This window comes from Natator depressus, chromosome 3, assembly GCF_965152275.1.
Source record: "Natator depressus isolate rNatDep1 chromosome 3, rNatDep2.hap1, whole genome shotgun sequence".
Classification (NCBI taxonomy): domain Eukaryota; kingdom Metazoa; phylum Chordata; order Testudines; family Cheloniidae; genus Natator; species Natator depressus.
Genome location: NC_134236.1, coordinates 110,281,442 through 110,308,925, shown reverse-complemented (window position 1 = coordinate 110,308,925; position 27,484 = coordinate 110,281,442). Strand labels below are relative to the sequence as shown.

Genomic DNA, 27,484 nt, shown 5'->3' with positions numbered 1-27,484 from the left:
GGCAACAGAGTAAGCTAATAAAGGGAGAAATGTCCACAAAACATTTAATGCATTTGCATTGAATGCAAAAAAATTCAACGCTGACATGAATGCCGTCTCACAAGCATGAAAGTTGACGGAGGGCGCACTACTTATTGTACCTGCTCAAGCAGCTGTCGTAGCCGGTGAAGCTGAGATTCCAGCTGTTTATTGTGATCTTCCAATATTTGCATTCTGGCCTCCAAACGACCTTTGTGCTGCCTTAGGAGTTTGGCCTCAGCAATGAGCTCAGCATCTTCAGAAGTGTGCTGGGGCGATACAATGGAGTCTGGGGGGGAGGCAAGAGGGTTTATTCCTCTCCGAAGATGTTGTTCCTTTAGCTGCTCATATTCCACCTGGAGGCTCCTAATACAATTATAAAGAGAAAAAGGAGATTACATTTCATAGCAGCATATATGACAACATAATTTAATATATTTCCCCTAATTCAGTGCATCTTTTCATTATCTATATCTTTGGAGCCTAAGTACCTTATACCAAGATAAAGTCTAGGCTCCCAGTGTATGATAAATTAGAAAGCTGCAGCACAAACTAGTAGGAGTGAAACTGCTACTTTGTTAGACTGTCTGATCACAGGCCCAGCAACTTAACTTACAAAGAACCACTGTGAAGAGCTAAAACTCTGATCAGGTTTTCACCAGAAACTGAGACTTCAGTGCCCATTTCAGGTCCTTTTCTCATTTTGTCCAAACAACAATTATGCAGTGTGTGCGCACGATTAAAACAGAGTTAATGAAATGCCAGTTCAGACGCTGCACTGGAAGATTACAAAACCTTTGCTCTTCCTCGAGGTTGGCAATGATGCGCTCCAACTCTCCCCGTTCTTCCTTTTCCACTGACTTCAGGATTTGGGCAGGACTCTGCGGTTGACTCACAGGCGACTCTCCTCCCAGAGTTTGACAGTACTGCTGGATGAGGGCATGTTCATCCTCTCTAGAATAACAAAGCAACACAGATGGAAATAGCTCATGTAAATGTACTTGATACCACTGGAAGTATAAATTAGCCAATGATCTAACAGCTTTGCTAAGTTTGTCTTTTTAAAAAAGGCTGGCACAGAGGTAAGTTAGTCTCCAAGAGTTTGGGGCACAGCTGTCAGTTATGTGTGGGTGAACTATACATATCCATATTTTTTCTGACTTGCTCCCGGCATAAATATCCTGCAGGATTAAAAAATCCACATGAAAAAGAAAGATGTTCTGTATTAGTGTAAAGCCAGTTTAATTTAAATGCACATACACAGCACAATGGCTGGTGATACTTCTAAAAGAAACAAACAAAAAAAGAATCAACTACTCCTTGATGTCTTTTGCAGCAGTTGTGTATTTTAACAACATACACTTGACATCGAGTGTACTTTGAGAAATGGGAGAGAAAATGCTAGACACATGTTTCACATGCTCAATACCCTAGTAAAAATTATAGATGGGAATATTCACAGATATCTTAGCATGGTCATAGATCAGAGATACAGAAAGAACTGTGTGCTTAGCAAAGTGGAATGGTTGTGGCATTAAAGAGGAAACATGTTATGCTTATAAAATATTCTGTGAAGTTTTTATAAGCATAACAAACAAGTTACAAATTGGTCTTTTCGCCCATTTCTTAAGATTGTGGTTCCCACATAGGCAACATGCTCAGGTTCTCTGAGGGAGGTAGCTAGATCCTTCTGGCTAGAGTAGAAATTATCTTGTGGTAGGCGGTATGGAGGACCTGAGGGATCCAGTAATGGCTATTACTATTCGGCTGAACCTGCTTTTCTAGATGCATCATCCTTCCCCCCACTTCTAAGTCTATTAAATAATCCTGCTTTTTCTCCCTAATAATCTTCAGATGGATAGGAGGTAGAAGATAGACTCTAAATTCATTCTCTTCTTTAAACAGAAACTGCTGAACCACAAAAAACTGGAATGCTAGAGAACTTTCTCGATAAATTCCAATCTTTACACATCGGCTTACAAACAAAAGCTGTAATACTTTCTTCTGTACAGCATCTATCAGACCAACTGTACCCCAAAATGCTCTAGAATTAAAGAATGAATAATCACACAGGGAGAAACACATTAACAGCTACAGATATGTTTTGAGATAACATCTGGGAAAGTGAAAGAGTGAGTGAAAGATAGAGAGACGGAAAGAAAATTCTAGATGGGAACTAATCACAGAGGAGAGAGTCCCTGCACCAGATGTTCTGAGAATGTGGGAGGGTACAGTGCTAGATGCTGAATAGGGAGAAGAAAGGGAAGGGACAGGGAACAAGAGAGGACAAGACTTGTGAGGTAGGCTGAATCTAATCTGACAGTGGATGGAAAGAGCGCTGTTTTGACACTAGGGGTGAAAGCCTAGTCCATTGAAGTCACTAAGTCCATTGAGTATTTTGCCACTACAGTGGGGCCTAGGATTTCACACTAGGAGGACAGTTTGGAATCAGTAGAGGGTGTTCTTTCTTTCTTTGTTTTGGTGTTCTTCCATGAGGATGGGAGTGGTACAGCTAACTCATTTTTACATGGGAGAAAATGGTTAACAGCAAAAAGATATGATGAAAGTTCTGTGTGTGAAAATAAAAACCAATTCCTCTAAAAATAATCCATAATTCAGAAAGATAAAAAGACTAAACCATAAACTATTTACTATTGAATGTATAGCCATCTCTTTCCTTAATTCATGTCTCCAACACTCTTTCATTTAAAGGTTACATTTTAGACATTTATTAGGAATAATAAATTCTTTGACATTTTTGATTGAAACAATTACAATTCACCAGCATAACTACGGCTGAGAGAACTCTAATGCTAACATCTGTCTTAGGCTATTACAAAAAAACCTCTGCAAAATGCTCCTACTATTGACCTCTGTCTTCCCAAAGAGGGAAGTCCTTGTCCCACTCAGACACCTATTTTGGAATAAACTTACTGGAAGTCTTTTCATGAAACAATAAAAATACTAACTGGAGTTAAAACAGATATTTGCTGTTCTGAGGAACTTGGAAGTGATTTATTTTCTTAAAAATAAACATACAACGTTGTTGGGTCTAATTTAGACAAACAGTAGCATCCTGCTACACAAACTATTTCTCATCAACAACGTTTATCTCTTGTTATGAGTTTTTCGTCAACGAACTAACCCATAACTCCTTGATCCAACCAATGGTGCAATGGACATAACCAAAAGTAACCTGAGCCAATGCCCTATAATGGACATACTTAAAATGACAACTGGTTATTTGGAAAATATTTATTTTTGATATCAAATGTAATGGAACATTTAAAGAGACCTTTTTTTTTTATAGAATATGGCCAATAAGCAACACACACTCATGTAATACCATTCATCCCAAAACATTCAAATGTACAGTCACATTTTAATTATTTGAAAAAATAGCTGCTTAGAAGCAGACTCCTTTGATGAGAGACAAACCACAGTTGTGGTGGTTGGTAACCAAGAGGAATTAAACACTCATATATGTGAATTACAAGCCATCTTTATGGATGGCAATGACTTCTCAAAGATACATTAAGCCATCATCATGAAGGGCATTCTCTATTCTCACCAATGCATTTCGGTAATGTATATAAGCGCTAATGAGAATTATGAACATAAACTGAGTGTGTATGTATGTTAAACCTTCTTTAACTGGGTACACTGCTGAGGCAAGGACATTTCCTGATAGCTCACTGCATACACAGCAAAATCTGTGCAAAAGACCACTGCTATTAGGTAACCTCTTAGAGACAATGCCAAAATATCCACGAATGTATGCAGTAGTTTTCTGCTCTTTATTAGAGGATCACTTCTACTAAGTGACTGGTGTAAGCTCATTGAGTATTTGCTTCCGGCACGTCTTCCTGTACACTAGTTCCTATGTTAGAGTAAAATGGAAATATCTCCGATATTTCTCTGCTTGAGTATAAGTAAACTACTCACTATAAGCTGTTACATGGGCTTCTGCTTCTTGACTCTAGCTGGATTTACTTCTTGTCATTTAGGTATGAAAGTTTGGGGGTTTTATCAAATACTTATATGTTAAGTAACCCAAAGTGAAAAACCACCAATTCCACCTATATAATGTGACAGTCCTGTCAATTGTTTCAATTCATGCTGTTTCAGTCCACATGCATTCATTTATGTTACAAGAATTAAAAACAGAATAGAGATGAGAAGCTCCTTCCTCTATGCTCCTGTTTTGTGTAATAATCTCTCAACTGGTGCAGGGATGCCCCAGAGCTCCTGGACACTGGGCAGTGGGGCCCCCAGGAGCTCCTTGCCATTGCAGATGGACCCCACAGCTCCCAGCTGTTGTGGGCGGCAGGGCAGCAGGGATGTCCCGGAACTTGGAGCAGCCATGGGCGGTGGTGGTGCCCTGAGCTTGGACCCATGGGCAGTGGGGGGAAGCCGCAAGCTCAGAGCCGGGCCCTTTGGGTTGGTGTGAGGACCCCACAGTTCTCCATTTTGTCATGCATATTTTTAGTAAAAGTCACGGATAGGTCACGGGGTCCAGTGAATTTTTCTTTATTGCCTGTGACCTGTCTGACTTTTACTAAAAATATGCATGACAAAATCTTAGCCTTATTGATGAACACTGTTGGCAGGGGTAGAAAGAGATCAATGTGCAGGTTGTTTTTTCATTTTTCTTGTACCTACAAAAACAAGCCCCTTTGTCCTTTCTTCTCCCAGCTACTTTCATATCTCAGTGAAACTCATAATTGCTTCTTTTCCAATAACCTAGTTACAAACTAAAGGCCTGATTCAAAGACCAGTGGGAATCTTTTTATTGACCTCAATGGACTTTGGAGCAGATCCTAAAACATTAGTGAAAAACTGCAGTAGCTTGCCCATGTTCTTCCTTTATCCACCTTAAAAATATTCTCCAGTTATAACTAAGATTATTGCTTAAGTGTATTTCAAGGGAAATTATGATGTTGCATAAAGCCTTAGAATATTTGTAGGGCTTCATAGAATAGAATCATAGAATATTAGGGTTGGAAGAGACCTCAGGAGGTCATCTAGTCCGATTCCCTGCTCAAAGCAGGACCAACACCAACTAAATCATCCCAGCCAAGGTTTTGTCAAGCCGGGCCTTAAAAACCTCTATGGATGGAGGTTCCACCACCTCCCTAGGCAACCCATTCCAGTGCTTCACCACCCTCCTAGTGAAATAGTGTTTCCTAATATCCAACCTAGACTTCCTGCACTGCAACTTGAGACCATTGCTTCTTGTTCTGTCATCTGTGACCACTGAGAACAGCCTAGCTCCATCCTCTTTGGAACCTCCCTTCAGGTAATTGAAGGCTGCTGTCATATCCCCCTTCACTCTTCTCTTCTGCAGACTAAATAACCCCGGTTTCCTCAGCCTCTCCTCGTAAGTCATGTGCCCCAGCCCCCTAATCATTTTCATTGCCCTCCGCTGGACTCTCTCCAACTTGTCCACATCCCTTCTGTAGTTGGGGGACCAAAACTGGACGCAATACTCCACGTGTAGCCTCACCAGTGCCGAACAGCGGGGAATAATCACTTCCCTTAATCTGCTGGCAATGCTCCTACTAATGCAGCCCAATATGCCATTGGCCTTCTTGGCAACAAGGGCACACTGCTGACTCATATCCAGCTTCTTGTTCACTGTAATCCCCAAGTCCTTTACTCCAGAACTGCCGCTTAGCCAGTTGGTCCCCAGCCTGTAGCAGTGCATGGGATTCTTCCTTCCTAAGTGCAGGGCTCTGCACTTGTCCCTGTTGAACTTCATCAGATTTCTCTTGGCCCAATCCTCCAATGTGTCTAGGTCACTCCGGACCCTATCCCTATACTCCAGCATATCTACCGCTCCCCCCATTTTAATGTCATCTGTGAACTTGCTGATAGTGCAATTAATAAAGATGTTGAACAAAACCGGCCCCAGGACTGACCCCTGGGACACTCTGCTTGATACCGGCTGCCAACTACACATCAAGCTGTTGATCACTACCCATTGAGCCTGACAATCTAGCCAGCTTTCTATCCACCTTATAGTCCATTCATCCAATCCATACTTTTTTAACTTGCTGGCAAGAATACTGTGGGAGACCGTATCAAAAGCTTTGCTAAAGTCAAGATATATCACATCAACCACTTTCCCCATATCCAGAGAGCCAGTTATCTGATCATAGAAGGCAATCAGGTTGGTCAGGCATGACTTGCTCTTGGTGAATCTATGTTGACTGTTCCTGATCACCTTCCTCTTCTCCAAGTGCTTCAAAATGGAGTCCTTGAGGACCTGCTCCATGATTTTGCCAGGGACTGAAGTGAGGCTGACTGGTCTGTAGAACATTGTGAAATCAAGTTGGTTTTTTTAAAAAAAAGATTGTCTAAAACATTCATTTAACTGATGAGTGCAACTATTTCTTCAGGGCTGTTGTGAACGAATGGCATCATTCTGAAGTGCAGAGACATCCTTATGGTGAGAGAGAGACGTTTTTGTGAAAGGTTCAGGTGATACACGAACTATTCTATTTTGGCTACTTGAATTAGTTTTTAAATAGAAACCAAAAAGGCACTGTCTAATTTACAAGTTTATTCATTAAGCACTGACGTCTAAAATAGAACTTTGCTCCCAAAGCTGAATTCTTATATGTTAAAGTCCTGTTCTGTCATTTCTGGCATGACGTGATAATCTGTGAATTTTTACATAGCATTTATAAGACACTGAAAAATGAAATTTACAAATGATAATGTCTGACAGAACCCTCATGGTACTGCTACTAGCTGCTGTGACTGCAACAGATAAATACAAACTGATAAAAAAAAACTACTAAATTTTTTTTTATTTCGAACTCTACAATTCATTCAGGACAGGAGATTTGCTCCCCTTCTCTCTCACTGTGGCTACCTCACATGGAATACAGAGGACAAAGATTGGAAGTATTGATTTGTCCATTATAAGCAGCACATTCTTACAGATAACATTCCTGTTCAATGAACACCAGATAAAGGAAGAAATCTACTTAAGGAAAAGATGACTCTTTGCTATGTATCTCTCCCTCAACCTTCTGTCTGCCTTGCTAAATTATTGGTCTGAAAGGCAGGACCTTGTGTCTGCACTAACAAATCTCATGACAGTAATTAAGATAGATCTATTAGTGGCACTGGAGTTTTAATTCAGGGTTTCATGATGACAGAATGGCCTACAAGACAAGGAAGCAGCAAATGCACTCTGGCAAACAAACATTTTGATATTGCGAATCCATTACACTTTCTTCTCCAGAACTGATAGGGGACAGTAGGCAACAACCTCTAAAAGCAGAGAATCAAAATCAACTACTCGGCCTTTTTCAGTAGTTATTCCATTATAGATTTTCAGCTTACTTTGATTCAAAATCAGGATCATGAAGATGGAGAAGTTATAAGACTGCATTGTAGTGTTTAGTGCCTGTGCCATTTAGCAGAAGGACAGCACTAAGATGTAAAAATGGGCTGCAGGAAGGTCAAATTTAAGAGAGGTGCATCTCATGTAACAAGCCATGGAAACCTGCACTTGAAACACGCTATTCTCTGTGTGTGTGTGGATATCTTTAAATAGGTGTGTATAGATTGTATGCATAAGTATATGGAGAATAAGGGGCAAATGGGTGTAGTTTCCCACGTCTTTCAGAGCATTCAGTCTGAGCTCTAAAAAAAGATCAAGTCTTTCTGACAGAATCATTCTGAGCTCTGATGGATTCTTGATTCTATTTGATTGAGAAAACCAGATAGTAAATTAAATCTTATGCACTAACCTGAATGTGCTGGTGATAATTGTATTTCCCCCTTTGACCTAGCGTTGCTGTGAGAAATAGCAAAATCCTGAAGGTTCAACATCGTTGTCAAAATCTCTCTCTCCCGCTTTCACTTTTGCTTATCTGTTCTTTTCCCAATTTATTGCCAACTGAAATTAATTTCTCTCTCTGACTGGATGGTCTTTAACTTCTTGATTGTCACTAGCTGATTTAGGCAGTTTGAGGGAGAACACGGCTGCTGTGCTGCTGAATGTTCAAGGTAAGTTCTAACACGGCACAGTTTTTGGTGGCATGTTCACCGGCATTGGCAGCACAGAAGGTGTGGAGTGAGACTAACAGCAAAGGGATTAATGAGAAATGTATTGTCTGTCATAGCAGACATATGTGCATATTCTAAATAGATCTCAATCTATTAGGTATGGTACATGTACAGATCTGATAGGATAGTTATATAGGATAATATAAAAAGTTACTTCTAATTATAAATTGTGGCATTTCACAAACATTTAAAAAGTAGAAGAGAAGAAAAAGTTAGTTATGTTAACGAAAATTATCAGTATTTACTGATACTGTACTGAGTTTTGGCCTATTGCTTTATGCAGATCATTACAACTTATTTCATTAATGCTGTAGATTAACATGAGTATAAATTCAAAATTATTATTTTCTCAATAATGTTCATTTTCCATTTACTACACTAAACCAGTGTTTCTCAAACGACATGACCAGGATCTCTGTGAGACACCAGAACATTTGGGGAAAGAGTATGAGGAATATCTTAATCTTTTTCCTCATGATCACTCTGAGTTTAGATTCCACAAAGGGGAATAATCTATTTTATAAATGAATAGCCATTAGATTTAGCTGTATTTGCTAAAACTAGGGGTGTCAAAGATTAAAAAAAATTAATGATTAAAAAAATTAATCATGATTAATTGTGCTGTTAAACAACAGAACATCATTTACTTAAATATTTTGGATGTTTTCTACATTTTCAAATATACTGATTTAAATTACAACACAGAATACAAAGTGTACAGCACTCATTTTGTATTTATTTTTATTACAAATATTTGCACTGTAAAAAACAAAAGAAATAGTATTTTTCAATTCACCTAATAGAAATAACGTAGTGCAATCGCTTTATCATGAAAGTTGAACTTACAAATGTAGAATTATGTACCAAAAAAACCTGCATTCAAAAATAAAACAATGTAAAACTTTAGAGCCTACAAGTCCAATTAGTCCTACTTCTTGTTCAGCCAATCGCTCAAACAAATTGGTTTACATTACCAGAAGATAATGCTGCCTGCTTCTTGTTTACAATGGCACCTGAAAGTGAAAACAGGCGTTTGTAAGGCACTGTTGTAGCTGGCGTCTCAAGATATTTACATGCTAGATGTGCTAATGATTCATACGTCCCTTGATGCTTCAACCAACATTCCAGAGGACATGCATCCATGCTGATGACGAGTTCTGCGAGCTAACAATCCAAAGAAGTGTGGACTGACACATGTTCGTTTTCATTATCTGAGTCAGATGCCACCAGCAGAAGGCTGATGTTCTTTTTTTGGCAGTTTGGCTTCTATAGTTTCTGCATCAGAGTGTTGCTCTTTTAAGACTTCTGAAAGCATGCTCCACACCTCGTCCCTCTCAGATTTTGGAAGGCACTTCAGATTCTTAAATCTTGGGTCAAGTGCTATAGCTATCTTCAGAAATTTCACATTGGTATCTTCGTCGCATTTTGTCAAATTTTTAGTGAAAGTGTTCTTAAAACGAACAACATGTACTGGGTCATCATCAGAGACTGCTATAACATGAAATATATGGCAGAATGCAGGTAAAACAGAACAGGAGACGTACAGTTCTCCCCTGAGGAGTTCAGTCATAAATTTAATGAACGCTTTTTTTTTTTTTTTTTAAATGAGCTTCATCAACATGGAAGCATGTCCTCTGGAACGATGGCTGAAGCATGAAGAGACATATGAATCTTTAGCACATCGGTCATGTAAATATCTTGCAATGGCAGCTACAACAGTGGCAAGTGAACGCCTGTTCTCACTTTCAGGTGACATTGTAATTAAGAAGTGGGCAGCATTATCTCCCGTAAAGGTAAACAAACTTGTTTTGCTTAGCTATGGGCTGAACAAGAAGTAGGACTGAGGCCTGGTCTACACTGGGGCGTGGGGGGAGGAGGAATCGATCTAAGTTACGCAACTTCAGCTACGTGAACAACATAGCTGAAGTCGACGTACTTAGATCGACTTACCGTGGTGTCTTCACCGCCGTGAGTCGACTGCTGCCGCTCCCCCATTGACTCCGCCTGCGCCTCTCGTGGAGCTGGAGTACAGGAGTCGACGGGAGAGCACTCGGGGTCGATTTATCATGTCTAGAGTAGATGTGATAAATCGACCCCCGCTGGATTGATTGCTTCCCACCAATCCAGCGGGTAGTGTAGACATACCCTAGGTGGACTTGTAGGCTGTAAAGTTTTACGTTGTTTTGTTTTTGAGCGTAGTTATGTAAAAAAAAAAAACCCCTACATTTGTAAGTTGCACTTTCATGATAAAGAGATTGCACTACAGTACTCATAGGAGGTGAATTGAAAAATGCTATTTCTTTTATCATTTTTACAGTGCAAACATTTTTAATTAAAAATTATATTAAGTGAGTACTTTGTATTCTGTGTTGTAATTGAAATCAATATATTTGAAAATGTAGAAAAACATCCAAAAATATTTAATAAATTTCAATTCCTATTCTATTGTTTAATAGTGCAATTAATCACGATTAATTTTTTTCATAGAGATTAATTTTTTTTAGTTATTCGCCTGAGTTAACTGCGATTAATTGATAGCCCTAGCTAAAACTAAATTAATCTACAAGAAAAATTAACAGGACCCCCTTGTCCAAATGTTTAGAACATTCTTCCAGAATTAATGTAGCAAAGGCTATGAAGGAAAAAAAATTCTCCTTTTCTTTAACATATTTACATCAGGAAGGTCCTAATATTTTGCTTGTTTTAGAGACATTTTGGACACTCTGCACCGGACGCTTTCCATGCTTACGTGCTGGCCGCCCTTCCCGCAACCCCAATTGGCCTGGAGTGGCGAACCACGGCCAGTGGTAGCCATGATCGGCTGAACCTGCGGACGCGGCAGGTAAACAAACTGGTCCGGCTCGCCAGGGGCTTTCCCTGAACAAGCGGCAGACCGGCTTTGAGAACCACTGCTTTAGAGCATGAAAGTGTGTTAACAAGCTCGTTAACAGGGTTCAGCTGACAAGACAGAAGTAGCAACTTTCCAATGTTAGAAGTGACTTTGCCCCTATTACAAGTTTGCAATACACTGAAGGACTCTCAGGGATCAATAAAATAATACCAAAGAACAGAGCTCTGATTATGAGCAGTACAGAATTTGATTTACAAATCAGTAATTCTCTTCTGAGGCCCAGTAGAATGCACTAAGATATAGGGATTTTGCCCAGATAGGTTTATATTAGATGAGCCTGAGATTAAAAATTTTGACCTAAATTTCAGCCACCCCATAAAGTTCAGGTTATTCACATCCAGAGATTTCGTTTCTATGGTATGTTATATCTAAAAAACCTTCAGATGGGCCTGAACCAAAATCCCAGGTATTACAGAAGTTCAGGACCTGAACTGGGATCTGGATCTGAATTTCATAGATGTCTTCTATATCTACAGTGGGCCTGTGACAGGGGCCCATTGATGGTTCACCACTCTCTGTCATCAAGTCTTGTCAAGCATTACATACTCATTATAGCCAACACACTGTTGTCATAATCTGAATCTAAAAGATTTCATGTAAAGTATCATATACCAACTGGTAAGATACTGATAATCATTGAGTGGTGTATGTATGGGGTATGTACTAAGAGTAATAAATACGTACTAGAATTATGTTCTTAAAATGTGTTTGGAAAGCAATGCACAAGCCCAGTCTGCCTTAGACAAAGAATGTGCATTTGCTTGTCAGGCGGAGACAATGAAGGTACATTTACATAGAAGCTAAATAAAGCTAGTAAGCAGGGGAGAAGACAGCATGCTGCCCATGCCCCAGCAGAAGAGAGAAACTTCATCTGGGGAAATGCTACAGAAGAATACATTTCAAAGGTTTACAGGGCTATCCAAAGGGGGTCTGAACTTCAAATGATAAGCAATTGAATCAACTAATTGTATACGATATTCCTGTATTATAAAAGTGTATTCAGTAAACCTGGGACACACTGTTGATTAAAACCATTGTGAAATGTATGTATTAACACTATATAAGGAATTATGGATACTCACTGATATTATGCTTTAAAGTGGGACCAAACGCATGGAGAAACAGGTTCTTTCTCAAACAGGAGGGAGGGCAGCTGTCTCCAATGTAAAATTAAGCATTATGGAATCAAAACAATGGAAGCCCTGTTTACATATGAATCAGTGGGGGAGGATGGGAAATCAACAGGAAGAGAAGAACAGCAGGAAAACTTCCTGCTTCTTGTAACAGGGTCAATAAACTTTAGGAGATATAAGCGGAAACAAAGTCATTCTGGTATTCTTCAGCTGAAGAGGTAAAGGAACTGAGCAAGGTCCTGGCTAGAGAGTCCAGTCACCTATGTTGGAAAAGAGACTTGGGGAGAAACACTTCTTTGAACAAGAGACTCTACTTTATTAAATCAGGTTTTGGTCTTAGAAGTCTATTTTTACTTTTGTTTGCTTGCGCCCCGCTCTATCTTTATTCCTTCTACTTGGTATCACTTAATCCTATGTCCTTTCATTAGATAAACTTGTTTTACTAATAATATAAACCAACACAGTGCTGTGATTGAAATAAGAGAATTTGTCAAATCCCAGCTAAATTAATGAGCTGTTGCTTACTGACTCTTTAAAGAGCAGCGAACTTAACTTCTCTGAGCATTCTGTAAGGGGGCTAGACACGGCAGAGAGACATCTCTGGGGAACTCAGGAGTTGGGGGTTCACTGTTTGTTACCTACAAGGCAAGGTCTGGACTGGCAGAATCCTGAGGAGTTTGCTGGCAGAGCAGACAAGCTAGTATGTCACACAACTTAGCAGTAGCAAAACTTTCACTTGCTGAGGCTCAGAGGAGTAGCAGTAACTCACAATTCTGGGAGCCCCAGCAGACTGTCACAGGGCCAAATCAAAATTTTAAATCAAAACACTTTTCAATTTTGTGAGGGTTATTTATTTATTTATTGGATTCAATTATTCCAGTTCAAGCACATCTCAAGTAAAGCCTGAAAAATACCTGTAATCAGAACCAGGGCGCAAGTGGAAAGAAAGAGTTAGTGTTGCTGCCCTCCTTGACACCTATGGCTCTGCTCTTACAAATACTTAAGCACATGTGTAACTTTTCTCTACAGAATCAGGACCTAAATTTGGAAGTCATCCCAGCATCATAATAGACAGAATCTACTGAATTAACCTTTGTTATGAGGCTTGAGACCAATTTCAGACCCAGGAGTTTTAAACATTCAAAGTCTTAGGGCAAAAGAGGGGATGAATTACTAATAAAATATTACATGTGCAAATTATGTTTTAAATGTTAGAATACATGGTGTATCTGTCTCGCCACCTTATTAGATTCATTATTTGGGAAATAAACTACTCAACCAAACGTGTAGGCATTTAGCAGCTTTCAATTTTTCCTTTTATAAATACAAGCCAAAAGGCAGTGAGTTTGCAAGTTTTTCAAGTGAACCAAGAAAGGATAGCTCTCTGCATTCCAATCACTGATGAACTCACTAGTAAGGAAATATGTGAAAACAGATTTAGTAGCTTAAAAATAATGAGAGCGAGAATGCACCAAGCGTGCAGGAGTATGGAGAAGACTTCAAGGTAAACTTAAATGTTTCTTTGAAACAAACTTTTTGAAATCTCAAATCACTAATGAAAGTCATACTTAAACTTAATACATGATTAGGTTTTAAATTTTAAAAATGAAAGGGCTTTCTACCTAATGAAAGTTGAACAACAAAGATCTCTGTTTCCCCTGCAAGAGCTGATAATATCACAAATAGCTAAAAAGAGCCAGGATTTATCTTCCTATGCTTGGATCGCTCACAAAGCTCCCAATTTCGGTCTTGGCAAAGACATAAGAAGTTTTTCAAATATTTTTGCTTGACAATGAAAAATTATTCATATTTAATCTATCAGGAATTTGGTATCTTTTTTATTCAGCACATCAGTTCATCTCAATTAAAGCTTTTTATAAAGCAAAATATCCCATAATGCTAACAACAACGTGGTCTTTTTAGTAAGCATGTCTACATGTAGATGAGCCAATAGCTGGCAAAATCAATATAATTGCTCTGCATAAGTAACAACACAGTTCTAGCACTGTATATTCCTCTACTGAATAACTTTTTTTTCTTTTAAATTAATGGGCTAAACTAGAATGAATTTATATGTGCCTTTCAGCTGAAATGACCCAATTTCTTGAGGCAGAACCATTTCACTAAATGACACATCAAGCTAAACAAACCCTTCCAATTTATACCATTATTGCTTGGCAGCATAAAATTTATGCAGGCTTTTTTGGGTCCCATTTATTACCTACTTTGATTGGGACTAAAATTCAGCACTGCAACCAATGAAGATTATATTAATTAGACATTTATAATCAAATGAGTTGGCCTTTCCCAGTAGCTCTAATTGCTTGATTTACTTACACACTTCCTGTGGTGGAGCTGCTGTCTGTCAACAAGGAACCATTGGTCCTTTCCATTTGTGCCAGCCTGAAAGAAAAGAGAAATGTGACTTTGGGAGACCATGCAGAGAAATCAGACTGGGATCATTCTACTTGGGAGTAGTTCAGATATGTCAATTCTTGAAGTTGATGAGGGTTGAACCCCTAAACTGCTGGTAGTTCACAGAAAAGGCAATGTGGATGGATGGATGGATAACAAAAACACACTAATAACTAAGGTGTTCCAAGTATTTTAACAAAATTAGAAAATATGGTGACATTATAGGTTTATCCACAGAAAATAGAATTGGTTAGTCTCTAAGGTGCCACAAGTACGCCTTTTCTTTTTGCGAATACAGACTAACACGGCTGTTACTCTGAAACCAGAAAATAGAGCGCAGTGGTATGAACCACTGATATGGATGGACTTTTATGAGAAAACTTTAAGTGAGTTAACAAAGTCTGCCTGCCCACTCATCTGCAGCAAGTATATTTTTTGGCAATCCAATAGAAGACCATTAGATTTTCATTAGCATTATCACAATCATCATGGAACCTTTGAAGCTATGCTCAAATAAATACTATTGCACAATGGACAAATTGACCTATAAAGTATTAACAGACATATTCTTGGAAAAATCATAAATTAATATAGAATAACCATGGGGCGCTATTGCCTGCATTTCCCATTTTAATGGAATTAATTTAAAGGTTTGGGTATTACATTTTTATAAATTAAAAATATAAACTGTTTTTGTCATGCTATCTTGCAGATATGTTATCTTGTTATTGTACAGTTTGCGCAGCATTATGGAAAGAAGATAAGGAACACAGTATGACAATCATTTAAATTGAACACTCATGGAGCAAACATCATTTTGGTAATTTGTTTCTTTAAAGATGTGCTAGAAATTGTTTCAGGTCTATTCAGTAGTTTTCACTGCATAAAAGGAATACAAGCCATTCTAGAAACATTTAATGGTGTGTGTAGATCCATGGGTGGCACAGACAACTCCCCTTATTACTCTACTGAATATTTCTATGGAACCACCCTTTTGGAGTCTACAAAACTGTAAGGATGTCTCTTAACATTTTCAAATCCAATAACTGACTAAAAATAATTAAAGAAATCACTGAAGATTAAAATAGAAGACAAGAAGAATTTCCAGCACTGGATTTATCTTGTTGATAAACGCCTGAAGTTGAAGGAGTTCAACCTGGTTACAAGAGATTTACTGAGTTAATGTTGGAAATAATGATGACTCTAATGTGCAATAGATAAAATAAAGAACAACAGAAACAATCAAATCTCTTTCATCAAACTTATACTGACCTCAGGAAAATGAAATTCCCTCCTCATGCCAGGAGTACTTCCTGTTCAGAGACCTGAAACCTGCACTACCTCTGTCCTCTGGGAGTTGGACCAAATAACCTAATAGGTCTTTCTTTTCCTGTTCTAATTTCTAGGATCCTAGGAAAGCTACTATGGCATTCACTATAAAGAAGAATTACCACTTACATTATATAGACATATTTGAGCTGAAGAAAAATATAGTGTGCACCACCCCATGGGCTCATTTTTGTTAGTTTTCTTTTTTGTTTAAGAGCAAGTTATTTAATCTGTAAATGAATTAGCCTTCTTTGTAAAGATTAGAGGCAATGAAGGAAAACCTATTATAAGATAAAGGACTCTTGATATTCTTGGTCACCTTATTCCACTGAAGTGGAGGCATGGTATAGCATGTGAGTGAATAGCACTATCTAGACTGGATTGTGTATTTGGAAGTCACGTTTTTAACTCATAAGATGGCATTCAGATAATCCTCTATTTCTAGAAGTTGATCTCCTGTAGATCTTCAGCATTAGCTAACACTGAATAAGCCTGCAGTAATAACAATCCTAGTCTCCGTCTGTAATGTTGCCCACGTAAGCATCTCTATGGCCTTGAAAAAAAATTCTAAATTTAACTTCAAGGCACCCCTGTAAAATAGAAAAGTGGCATAACTATCACTATTTCACAGACGGGCAAGCTGAGGCACAGAGTGCTTTAGTGACTTGCCCAAGGTGTCTCAGCAACTCAGTAGCAAAACTAGGAATAGACCCAGATCCTCTGACTCCCAGGCCTGTGCTCTAGCCCAGGGGTGGGCAAACTTTTGGCCTGAGGGCTACATCGGGGAATAGAAATTGTATGATGGACCATGAATTCTCACAAAGTTGGGGTGCGGGAGGGGTGAGGGCTCTGGTTGGGGCTGTGGACTCTGGGGTGGGGCTGGGAATGAGGAGTTTGGGGTGTAGGATGATGCTCTGAGCTGGGACCGAGAGGTTTGAAGAGCAGGAGGGAGATCAGGGCTGGGGTGGAGCTGGGGATGAGAGGTTTGGGGTTGCAAGAGGGTGCTCCATGCTGGGATCGAGGGGTTTGGAGAGCGGGAGGGCGACTAGGGGTGGGGCAGAGGGTTAGGGCGTGGGGAGAAGGCTCTGAGCGGCACTTACCTCAAGCAGCTCCTGGAAGCAGCAGCACATCCCTATGGCTCCTATGTGTGAAGCAGCCCCTGACCCACAGAGAGGGGCCATGCGGCTGCTTCCAAGAGCTACGTGGTGCGGCCCCCGACCCAGCGTCCCAGCTGGAGCATGGCTGAGCCATGTGGTGTGGCCCCTGACCCGGTGCCCCGGCTGGAGTTCGTGGGCCAGCTTAAAACGGCTCGCGGGCCAGATTCGGCCTGCGGGCTCTAGTTTGCCCACCCCTGCTTTAGCCACTACATCATACTTCCTCCCCTGTTATTTTAGTCCTGTGAAGACATGTTTGAAACAGTTCTCAACAGCACACAGAGCCTATCATTACAGTTTACAAAACTCCTCAAATAGACATAATGGTGGAAAATGAGGATGGCTGTGGAAAAAGTGGACTAATGAGGTAAGCACTGGTGACATGTCAGAGGGGGTGATATAATGAGAGAGAAAAGCAGCTAGATAAATAAGGGCAGCGTTGCAAAGAGCCTTGAAAGTGAGGACAAGACATTGAACATGATGTGATGGAAAAATGGGGGAGTCGGAGGAGGGATTCAAAAGCAAGAGGGAGGGGACAGAGTGATAGGCAGGGGAGATTATATTTGTGGCTGTGTGTTGAAGGAGGATATTGGGAAATGATGGGGACAAGAGTTTTAGCTTTGTAGACCGTAAGAAATTATTCTTATAGAGGTTTACATATGGCCTCCATGTTTGGGAGAAGGGACAGGGAACAGCTGAAGAGTCTCCCAGGTTCTGGACTGGAGAGACAGGGAGGACATTGGTACTTACTAAAACATCCTTGGTAAAACAAATGTCTACATGATTTTAAGAAAGTATCCCTAAGTTTTCAAAATGTAGGGATGGGCATTTTAGTTCAATGCAACTCCCATAAATATCTATACTGTCTGATTATATGGGCCCATGGGTCCCATGCCGCACCCATATTCTGGGGCTGCATTGGAGCTGGCACCCCCACAGAGGAGAGAGCCCCCATACCAGCATTCAAGCTGTGCCAGAATGGAGTTCTGGAACTTCCTTTTGGAGCCAGAAAAGCATTCCAGAACTTCTGATCCAGCTCCCCCTTCCAGAATGAGTGATGATGGCTTGGTAACCTGGGAAGACCCACGGGGAACCCAGGGTACCCTCTCTCCTCCTGGAGCAGGCCTAGAAGAAGAGGTGGAGGCAGCAAGGGTGCCACCTCCTCATGCTGCCTCCTCTACATCTTCTGCTTCTGGGCCTGCTCCAGAATGAGTGATGACGGCCTGGTAACCAGGCTGCCCAAGTTACTGAACCATCATTTCTTCTTCTGGAGTGGGGGCCCTCCTGGGCTTGCCCCATTTATTGAGCTGCCATCTTTCCATCCAGAGTGGGGAGTTAGGTCCAGAGATTATTTTAATTTTTTTCTCTTACCTGGGGGATCACCACCCCCAGACACTCAAGTATAGGGTGCTCCATCCCCTACATCACTGCTGGAAGATTCACCTCTTGATCCCCACCAAAAATTTTACAAATCTGGCTTTTATGTAAAGGTCAATGGTCAACAAATGACTAAAACTTGAGCAGCTCTGAAAATGTGAGCTCTGATCGAAAGACCATTGAAATTAATTGATGTCAATGGGCTTTGGAACAGACCTTTTACTGCTTTAGATTATACCCCAGTTCTGATACACAGCCACCATTGATACATGTTGAGTATTGAAGGGCAAGATAATACCCAGACTTTTGTTTAAGATCATTAAAATTCTAACAATTAATTTGGTGTAATGCAGGAGACACCAGAAGATATAAAGAAGACAAATATCTCCTTTTATAACATCTTGGCGCCGATATTTTTAGGGTTGTGACATGTACAGAATTATTGATGCCAGTCAGCAGAAGAGAGTCTAGAATTATGCTCTCCTGGTTGCCATTTATTATTTGTATGCTTCTCTGCTCCAGAAATTCTGAGCCCTTATCCTTGGGATATTGTGTTGGTCCTTAATTGCTGAATGTATGTTTATTAACTCTTTTCTGTTCTGAAACCAGAATCATGTTCAGGTTGCCCCATTTCTCATTTATATTGTATCTTTGAGGTGGGGGTAGTCTTTCTTAGGGGTTAAATTGATTCAGCTGCTTGGGCTGGGACAGTAGGCAAGGAGGGATGTATATCCCCCAGAACTGAGAGACTCAGTATGTAGCTGGGCCAGAGAGACCAACCAGCAGAGGTCACCTGAAGTCTGCCTCAGAGACAGCTCTAACCGTTGGGCTACAGGAATGGAGCATGGCTTGTGGTACAGGCCTGGCTGGGCCAGACAATATATCTAAGTAGCCATTTTGATTTTGGGGCCTGCCAATCAGAATAAAAGGCTCGAGATTGACAGCTCCAATCAATTTTGCTTTTGCAGCTTTGCTGCAAAGACCACCTTCATTTGTTTACATTTTTATTGATTTAATAAAGCTATAGTCATTGTGCCTTTTCTTGTGAGGTATCTTTCTGGCAATCTCCTAAAATGGAAGATTAGACAACCTACACAGAATAGTCACTGCCAGCTACTCAAACAAATTATGTTACTATTTATAGTATGAACAATATTTGTTGGATAATATTTTAAAACACTCGACTCCTTCCCTAAGTAACTGAAAGGGGGAATTCAGCACAAGAGCTCAGGTCAATCTAAATGTTCTGCATTTTGAAAGAGAAATACCAGTTGGACCAATAACAAAAACAACCCAGTTTTAATATGCAGGCATATAAAACTGGCATGCAGAATATAAGGTGTCACTAAAATAATTTCACTTCTCTTAAGCATATATTAATAGAAGAAAAACAGTTCCATTAATTTAAGAAGGTCAAGTTATACAAGTAATTAGCATTTTCTTTTAGCTTCTGAACATGGTAGGTACAGCTATAATTCTGTAATCCTCAAGGACCCATCCATCAGTAACATGTGGTTCAGAACACTTCCAACTCCCCTTTCTATAGCAGTATGACCATAATCAGGATTGGTCAGGACAGCATGGAGTCATCACAAATGGGACTAATGGAATTATCTATTATTGGACCACTTACTGCTCTACAGTAATCTTGAAGTGTGGTTTTCACCTGGGCTCTATGAATCATAAAATCTAAGTGCAACAGGATGAATAAAGGACAGACAGACTAAAAATACAGACATCACTCCGATGGAGGTCAACTTATTTCTTAAATCCAAGTTTCTTTGCTTTTGTCTGGTTTCAAGCTGGGCTCAATGGAGTTGTGCATGTTTTTGTGTGTAATTATATCACTGACCTATTTTTTATTGTCACATGGATATTGGTGCTACATTTTCCCACATGAATGGCACATATCTGAGCAACTAAAGTGCTTATGATTTTAGCCGTTAATAATCATAGAAATGTAAGACTGGAAGGGATCTCAAGTGGTCATCTAGTCCAGCTCCCTGTGCTGAGGCAGGACTAAGCATATCAAGATCAACCCTGTTGCATGTTTGTCTGACCTGTTTTTTTTAAACCTCAAGTGATGGGGATTCCACAATCTCCCTTGCAATCCTATTCCAGAACTTAACTATATACTTAGAGTTAGGAAGTTTTTCCTAATATCTAACCTTAAGCCCATTACTTCTTGTCCTACCTTCAATGGACATGGAGAACAATTGAACACAGTCTGTTTGTAACTGCCCTTAATATATTTGAAGACTGTTATCAGGTTCTCACTCAGTCTTCTTTTTTCAACACTAACCATGCCCAGTTTTTTTTTTTAAACTTTTCCTCCTAGGTCAGGTCTTCTAAACTTTTTATCATTTTTGTAGCTCTCCTCTACACTCTCTCCAAAACTGTATATAGTATTCCAGCTGATGTCTCCCCAGTGCTGAGCATAGCAAGACAATTACCCCCCATGTCTCCTGGAAATACACGCCAAAATGATATTAGCCTTTTTTGCAACTGCATCACACTGTTGGCTCATATGTAATTTGTGATCCACTATGACTGCCAAATCCTTGTCAACAGTACTTATTTTCTAGTCAGTTATTCCCCATTTCGTATTTGTGCATTTGACTTTTCTTTCCTAAGTGTAACATGTGGCACATATCTTTATTGTTCATTTCAGATCAACTTATTAAGGTCATTTTGAATTCTAATCCATTCCTTGAAAGTGTTCGCAACCCCTCCCAGCTTGGTGTCACCCATAAATTGTATAAGCTACTCTTCACTCCATTATGCAAGTCAATAATGAAAATGTTGAAAAGTACTGGAGCCAGGACAGACCCCTATGGCACCCCATCAGATAAGTCATCCCATTTTGAAAGTGGCCCATTGACAACTACTTTTGAGTATAGGCTTTCAACCAGTTATGATCCACTTATATTTATTAATGGCAAGAGGAGAAGGACAAGAACATTAATTGTCAAATCAAAATGAGGAAGTTGTGGCTGGTAATAGGTAGCACTTAAGTGTTACTTTTCCCCCTTGTATGTATAATTGGTCCTTTTCTGATTGCATTTTCCTTTACAGTTACAATGTTTTTTAAGATGGTTTTGAAGCGGTTTCTTTGTGGTGCGTTTAGATAAATTCAGTGGCAAGTTATACCAAATTATTTGATTTTGACTAGCAGATATAAGTTCTGCATTGCCTTTAAAAACAGAAGAAATGAAATGTGAGGAGACTACATATTTTTGTTGCAGTGCATAAAGCAAAACTGGTAAGCTCCTGTTCTAGATACAAATCAGCTTCTTTGTTGTCTGAAGATGAATTGTAAGCACATACCTCTAGGGTTGAACAGTGCTGAACTTCCCACTCTCCTGGGCGCAAACAGGTGAAATGCCCATACAGTCACTGCAGCACTCAGCAGATCTTGCTAGCATAGCAACTCTGCCCTAGCAAAACACACTGGGGTACTGGCTCCGAGTATGGCCCTAGAGAATCTGTCACATAGTCCAGAGGTTCTTAACTAGGGGTCCAGGGCCCACAAGCAGGTTTCAGGGTGTCCACCAAGTAGGGCCAGTGTTAGACTCGCTGGGGCCCCAGGCAGAAAGCTGAAGCCCCACTACATGAATCTGAAGCCTGGACCCCCACCACCCAGGGCTGAAGCCGAACCCTGAGCAATGCAGCTTTGTGGGAGCCCCTGTGCCATGGGGCCCCAGGCAACTGTCCTGCTTGCTACCCTAATGCCAGTCCTGGCTTTTATATGCAGAAAACCAGTTATTGTGGCACAGGTGAGTCGTGTAGTTTTTAATAGCATGTTGGGGGGGGGGGGGGGAGGAGGACCTCCGAAAGAAAAAGGTTGAGATCCTCTGACAGTCTATTTGTAACAATTTGTTCTTCTGATGTAGAACGGAAATTCACTATTTACAACTGGAGCTGCAAATACACATTTACAAATACAGCTGTAGCCTCAAGTGAAAGGAGGGGAGGTTTACAAAATGGCTCTGAGGTTACTTTGCAGAAAATCATTTATGCTCCAAGAATTATGACTTATTCAATGAAAACTTTCTTTCAGAAAAGAATATATTCTATAGTCACTAAATAAGAAAATTTTATATTAGGTCAGCAACTCTTTCCCAAAACAGTTAGTATGCACGATGCAGAAATCTCTTAGAATCTCAAGACCCCGGAGATGAAAAAGACCTATCCAGTCTCTAGTCCTTCTTCCCACATGATACAAGATTGTTTCCTGAGGAACTGTCAGGAGTTTTGTCCCATCTACTTTTTTACTGTTATGACTCAAATCACAGAGCTTCCACCATGTTGCTTGGGAGACTATTCTACAATCAAATATACTATTCTACCCCCCTTTAAAAGTGGATGCAAGTAAATGCAATACTTCCTCAGTTTGTTTCAGAATCAAATTAAATGGCAGTTTATTCCTTACTTATTTTACCCTCCGCTGAAGTTCAGTGGTTAAATTGATATTTTCAATTATGTACCTTTCCATGCTGGGTCTTTATTTATGAAGACTAGACATATTAGAAGGTCAGAATGGAAAGAAACTAACATTTGCAGAAACATCCCACAGTAATGCTGCAACACTATCCATTCTATACTGATCAACAACAATTTTGATGTATGTATTTCATTCAATATCATTAAATTTTAGTTAGGATAACTCACCCAACTCTTGGGGTGGAAAGATTTAACTTTCCTCTGGGTATTAAAAGTCATGAGACTTAGTCATGCCTTTTTAATAAATACTGTCCATTCAAAATAACATACATTTCACCCTGCAGGAATCAATCCCAAAATGCAGAGGTGCAATTAAAATAAGAAGTCTGTATGTTTCTTACCTGGTGGCATACTGCTCTATCCTGGAGTGTGTGTCATCATGAAATAGCTGTGGAGACTGGGAGGGACTATTAAAAGAAAATAAGCACAAAAATGTTAATAGTATCTAATGTAATCTAATTACAGAGACAAGGGTTTAAAAAAATTTAAGACTGATGAAATTGTCAAAAAATAGGCTGTTATGTGGGCTTTTGGCCAGGTGTGTATAACAGGTCATACAAATAGGTAAGCAATTAGTGAACATTAAGAAAACAATCAGCATATTCAGCTTTCTAATACAAGAGTTGTGCATACTCACTCATATTGCTCTGGCCACATACTGATGAGTGTGATAGGACTGCAAAGAAGAAAGAAAAAAAGAGAAGGAAACGACAGAACAAAAACTTTACTGCAATTAAGCAAGAATAAGGTGTAAAAGCACAAACTATCTACCAATCAGCCCGCCCAGATGATTTACATTAGCAACATCTATGACACAGAAAAGCAGTAGCAACAGAGACTGCCATGTGCCAGATAGGACAGTAACTGAAGCATTTTTTAAAAAAAGGGAGTTTTAAAAATACACCATCACCACCACACATTGAATTAATAATCTAAAACTATGCCTAACTTGTTTAAATTTGGAATTTCTTACATTTAATTGCTGGGACTTTTCTTTAAAGTTACCTGTGAAACTGAACTTATAACAACTTATTTGTAGAAAAATTAAAAGGCTAAAATCAAGGTTATTACTACAATATTTTCTATTACATAGCAAATAAACAGATATCCTATAAGGGAGAGGTTTTTCTTAAAGAGAAAATACTTATGGCTGTTTTCATAGAATCATAGAATATCAGGGTTGGAAGGGACCTCAGGAGGTCATCTAGTTCAACCCCCTGCTCAAAGCAGGACCAATCCCCAACTAAATCATCCCAGCCAGGGCTTTGTCAAGCCTGACCTGAAAAATATCTAAGGAAGGAGATTCCACCACCTCCCTAGGTAACGCATTCCAGTGCTTCACCACCCTCCAGTGAAAAAGTTTTTCCTAATATCCAACCTAAACCTCCCCCACTGCAACTTGAGACCATTACTCCTTGTTCTGTCATCAGCTTTCACTGAGAACAGTCTAGTCTAAGTTTTATTGCTTATGGAAGGGAAGCACTGATAACATCCGTCAAAGTGGGTATGCACCCTCAAAAGCTTATGCTCCAATACGTCTGTTAGTCTATAAGGTGCCACAGGACTCTTTGCCACTTTTACTGATAACATAGGCTACAGCCACCCTTTGCAGAGAGACTATATGTATGCTTACCTCATAGCTTGACAATACACCTTTATCCCGACCTGTTGAAATATCCCTACTATTCTAATCCTTAGCCACTCCTAAGCTGGACTACCAATTGTGCCAGGGAGGTTGAAGTGTTCTCCGACTGGCTTTGAATGTACAATGTACATTGGCCAAACCGGACAATCTCTATGCAAAAGAATAAATGGACACAAATCAGACATCAAGAATTATGACATTCAAAAACCAGTAGGAGAACACTTCAACCTCCCTGGTCGCTCAATTTCAGACTAAAAGTTGCAATTCTCCAACAAAAAAATTTCAAAACCAGACTCCAACGAGAAACTGCAGAATTGGAATTAATTTGAAAACTGGACATCATTAAATTAGGCTTGAATAAAGACTGGGAGCGGACGGGTCATTACACAATGTAAAAACTATTTCCCCATGCTAATTTTTCCCCTTCTGTTACTCACACCTTCTTGTCAACTGTTTGAAATGGGCCATCCTGATTATCACTACAAAAGTTTTTTTTCCCTCCTGCTGATAATAGCCCACCTTAATTGATTAGTCTCGTTACAGTTGGTATGGCAACACCCATTTTTTCATGTTCTCTGTGTATATATATCTTCCTACTGTATTTTCCACTGCATGCATCCGATGAAGTGGGTTTTAGCCCACGAATGCTTTGACCAAATAAATTTGTTAGTCTCTAAGGTGCCACAAGTACTCCTCATTTTTTTTTGTTGATACAGACTAACACGGCTACCACTCTGAAACCATGCATATATGTTTTAGAATGGTTTCATTCACTTTAAGACAAGTATTGTGTTTATAGCACTTGAAATTCCAGGAAATAAAGGAAAGTCAATTAATTGAACTACTCAAATTGTCTCTTCAATGCACCTTAATTTTTGTTCTACTAAAAGTGGCCTCTCCTGACAAGTAGTAATAAATAAATAAATAAATAAATAAAAATAGGCTGTTCTCCATGAGAAAAGTTTACCAAAAAAAAAAAAATTCCAACATCACTTTTTTCTGAATTCCATGACTTTATGGCAACATATTTATACAACCAAAGTATAAAATTATTTCTAGAAAATAAGCAAAGAAATTAAAATAAAACAAAAAAGGGTTCACAAAAAATATTCCCGCACTGAGGTTCTGGTACTATTGCTTCACATTAATTTTGTTTTTGATGGTTTTTTTAAGGGGGGAAGAGGCTTGTGAACCACATGGCAGAGATCATGCTTCATTCAAACTTACGCCTCCAAGTTATCGCCTTCGAGAACTGTTTGCACAGGAAGGTAGCCAAGTCGTGGGTGCTTAGCAAAATACTTCTTTGACCGGAACTTGTTCTTCAGCACCTTAGTGAAGTCGCGTACATCTTCTCCAGATGTTGTCTAGAACAGTAGAGAAATAAAATTAAACATTTCTAATTGGCACTGGGTTATATCTTAAAGAACGCTGGAAGAGGACATATGGGGGAACTTCTAAAAGCTGATGATTTTATACTCTATGAATGGCCTGAAATTTACATTAGCAATAGTGGAAAAATGCATCGCCAAGACTTGTTATGCTGGCTTGAAAACCCACAGCGCTTAAACCTGTTAACAATGAATACACAAGGTTTCTTTATATTTTATGAAATGATAGATAATAAAAACTAGAAGTTACAAGCCTAAAAAAGCATCAAATTATAATCAAAATGATAAAAAGTAACAAGCTATTTTGTTTAGAAACAATTACAGTCAATTCTACTCACAAAAAAGTATTGTGTTCTTTTAACTATATAAAGCAGTTATGATGATGTATTCTATAGCACTTGCTTCTCTAACCCCTCTCCCCATTTACATGTCTGAGTACTGGTAGGGTAAGAAAGTCTCTTACATGACCCTGTTGATAAAGTATATGCTAACGCATTCTACTTTTCCAAAAGTGCCACAGAGTATTGAATGACCTCTCCATTGTCTGATTGAACTGAAGAGAGCATCACAAGCAGTAGATTGCCCACTCAGACCCCATGCTGGGTCACTGATTTAATACTGCCTTTAAAAAAATAGGTATTATCTGCTCAATCATAAGAACTCCCCTGCCTGCAACACCTGAGTTTTCCTTGGATGCTTCCTAGTCAAGTTACCAGAACTAATCCTACTTCTCCTTATTTGTATAACAGTAGCTCCTAGAGGCCCAAACTAAAACTAAGGCTCCATTGTACAAGGCTGTATAAAGACCTAGTAAGAGGCAGTCCCTGACCTGAAGAGCTTACATTCTAAGTGTATGTCCATACTGCAGTATAACAGCTGCAGCTGGCCGACATCAGCTGACTCAGGCTAACAGAGCTTGGGCTGAGGGGCTAAAAAACTGCAGTGTAGATGCTGAAGCTCAGGCTGGATGGAGCCCAAACTCTGAGACCTCATGAGGTGGGAGGGTCCTAGGGCCCAGCCCGAGCCCAGAAATCTACACTGCAACTTTATGCAATTTACAGAAGCTTCACAAGCCCAAGTCAGCGGACATGGGACAGCCACAGCTGTGTTATTGCAATGTAGACATAACCAAAATAGAAAGACAGGCAAAGGAAGGATGGAGAGGAAAAAGACAGAGCGGTGAAGTGATCTGCCCAAGGTCACACAATAGGTCTGAACTTGGAATATAACCCTGGTGTCTCATACTTCCAGTCTAGTATCCTATTCACCAGACCCCAAGAGCCTAAACATACAAGATTATAGCCATCAATACTCTCAGAAGCTTTTCATTTTTCCCTGTTGATGCTGTCCTTTTCAAACTGGCACACATTCATTTTTCATCTGTTTGGAATGACTGCTTTTAACATGATCTATATCGATTTTAATTTGAATGGTGATGGCAACATCTCTTTCATCTTAGAGTTCAGTAACTTCTGCTAAAGAAACATCAGAAAGAGTATAAAATTTGTCGATGGGTCTTACATGAA

The 27,484-nt window shown here is 39.6% G+C and overlaps 1 protein-coding gene across 3 annotated transcripts in view; it reads right to left on the bottom strand.

Moving 5' to 3' along the window:
• UTRN (utrophin) overlaps positions 1-27,484 on the bottom strand; it is a 594,030-nt gene that overhangs the window by 29,465 nt on the left and 537,081 nt on the right. For all 3 annotated transcript variants that reach the window (XM_074948548.1, XM_074948550.1, XM_074948549.1), the window contains 6 exons: positions 25,798-25,934; positions 23,563-23,601; positions 23,267-23,332; positions 14,485-14,550; positions 814-972; positions 141-384 (listed from right to left, as the gene is read on the bottom strand). In XM_074948548.1, coding sequence (XP_074804649.1) covers positions 141-384; positions 814-972; positions 14,485-14,550; positions 23,267-23,332; positions 23,563-23,601; positions 25,798-25,934 — 711 coding nt within the window. The remainder of the gene's footprint in view (positions 1-140; positions 385-813; positions 973-14,484; positions 14,551-23,266; positions 23,333-23,562; positions 23,602-25,797; positions 25,935-27,484) is intronic.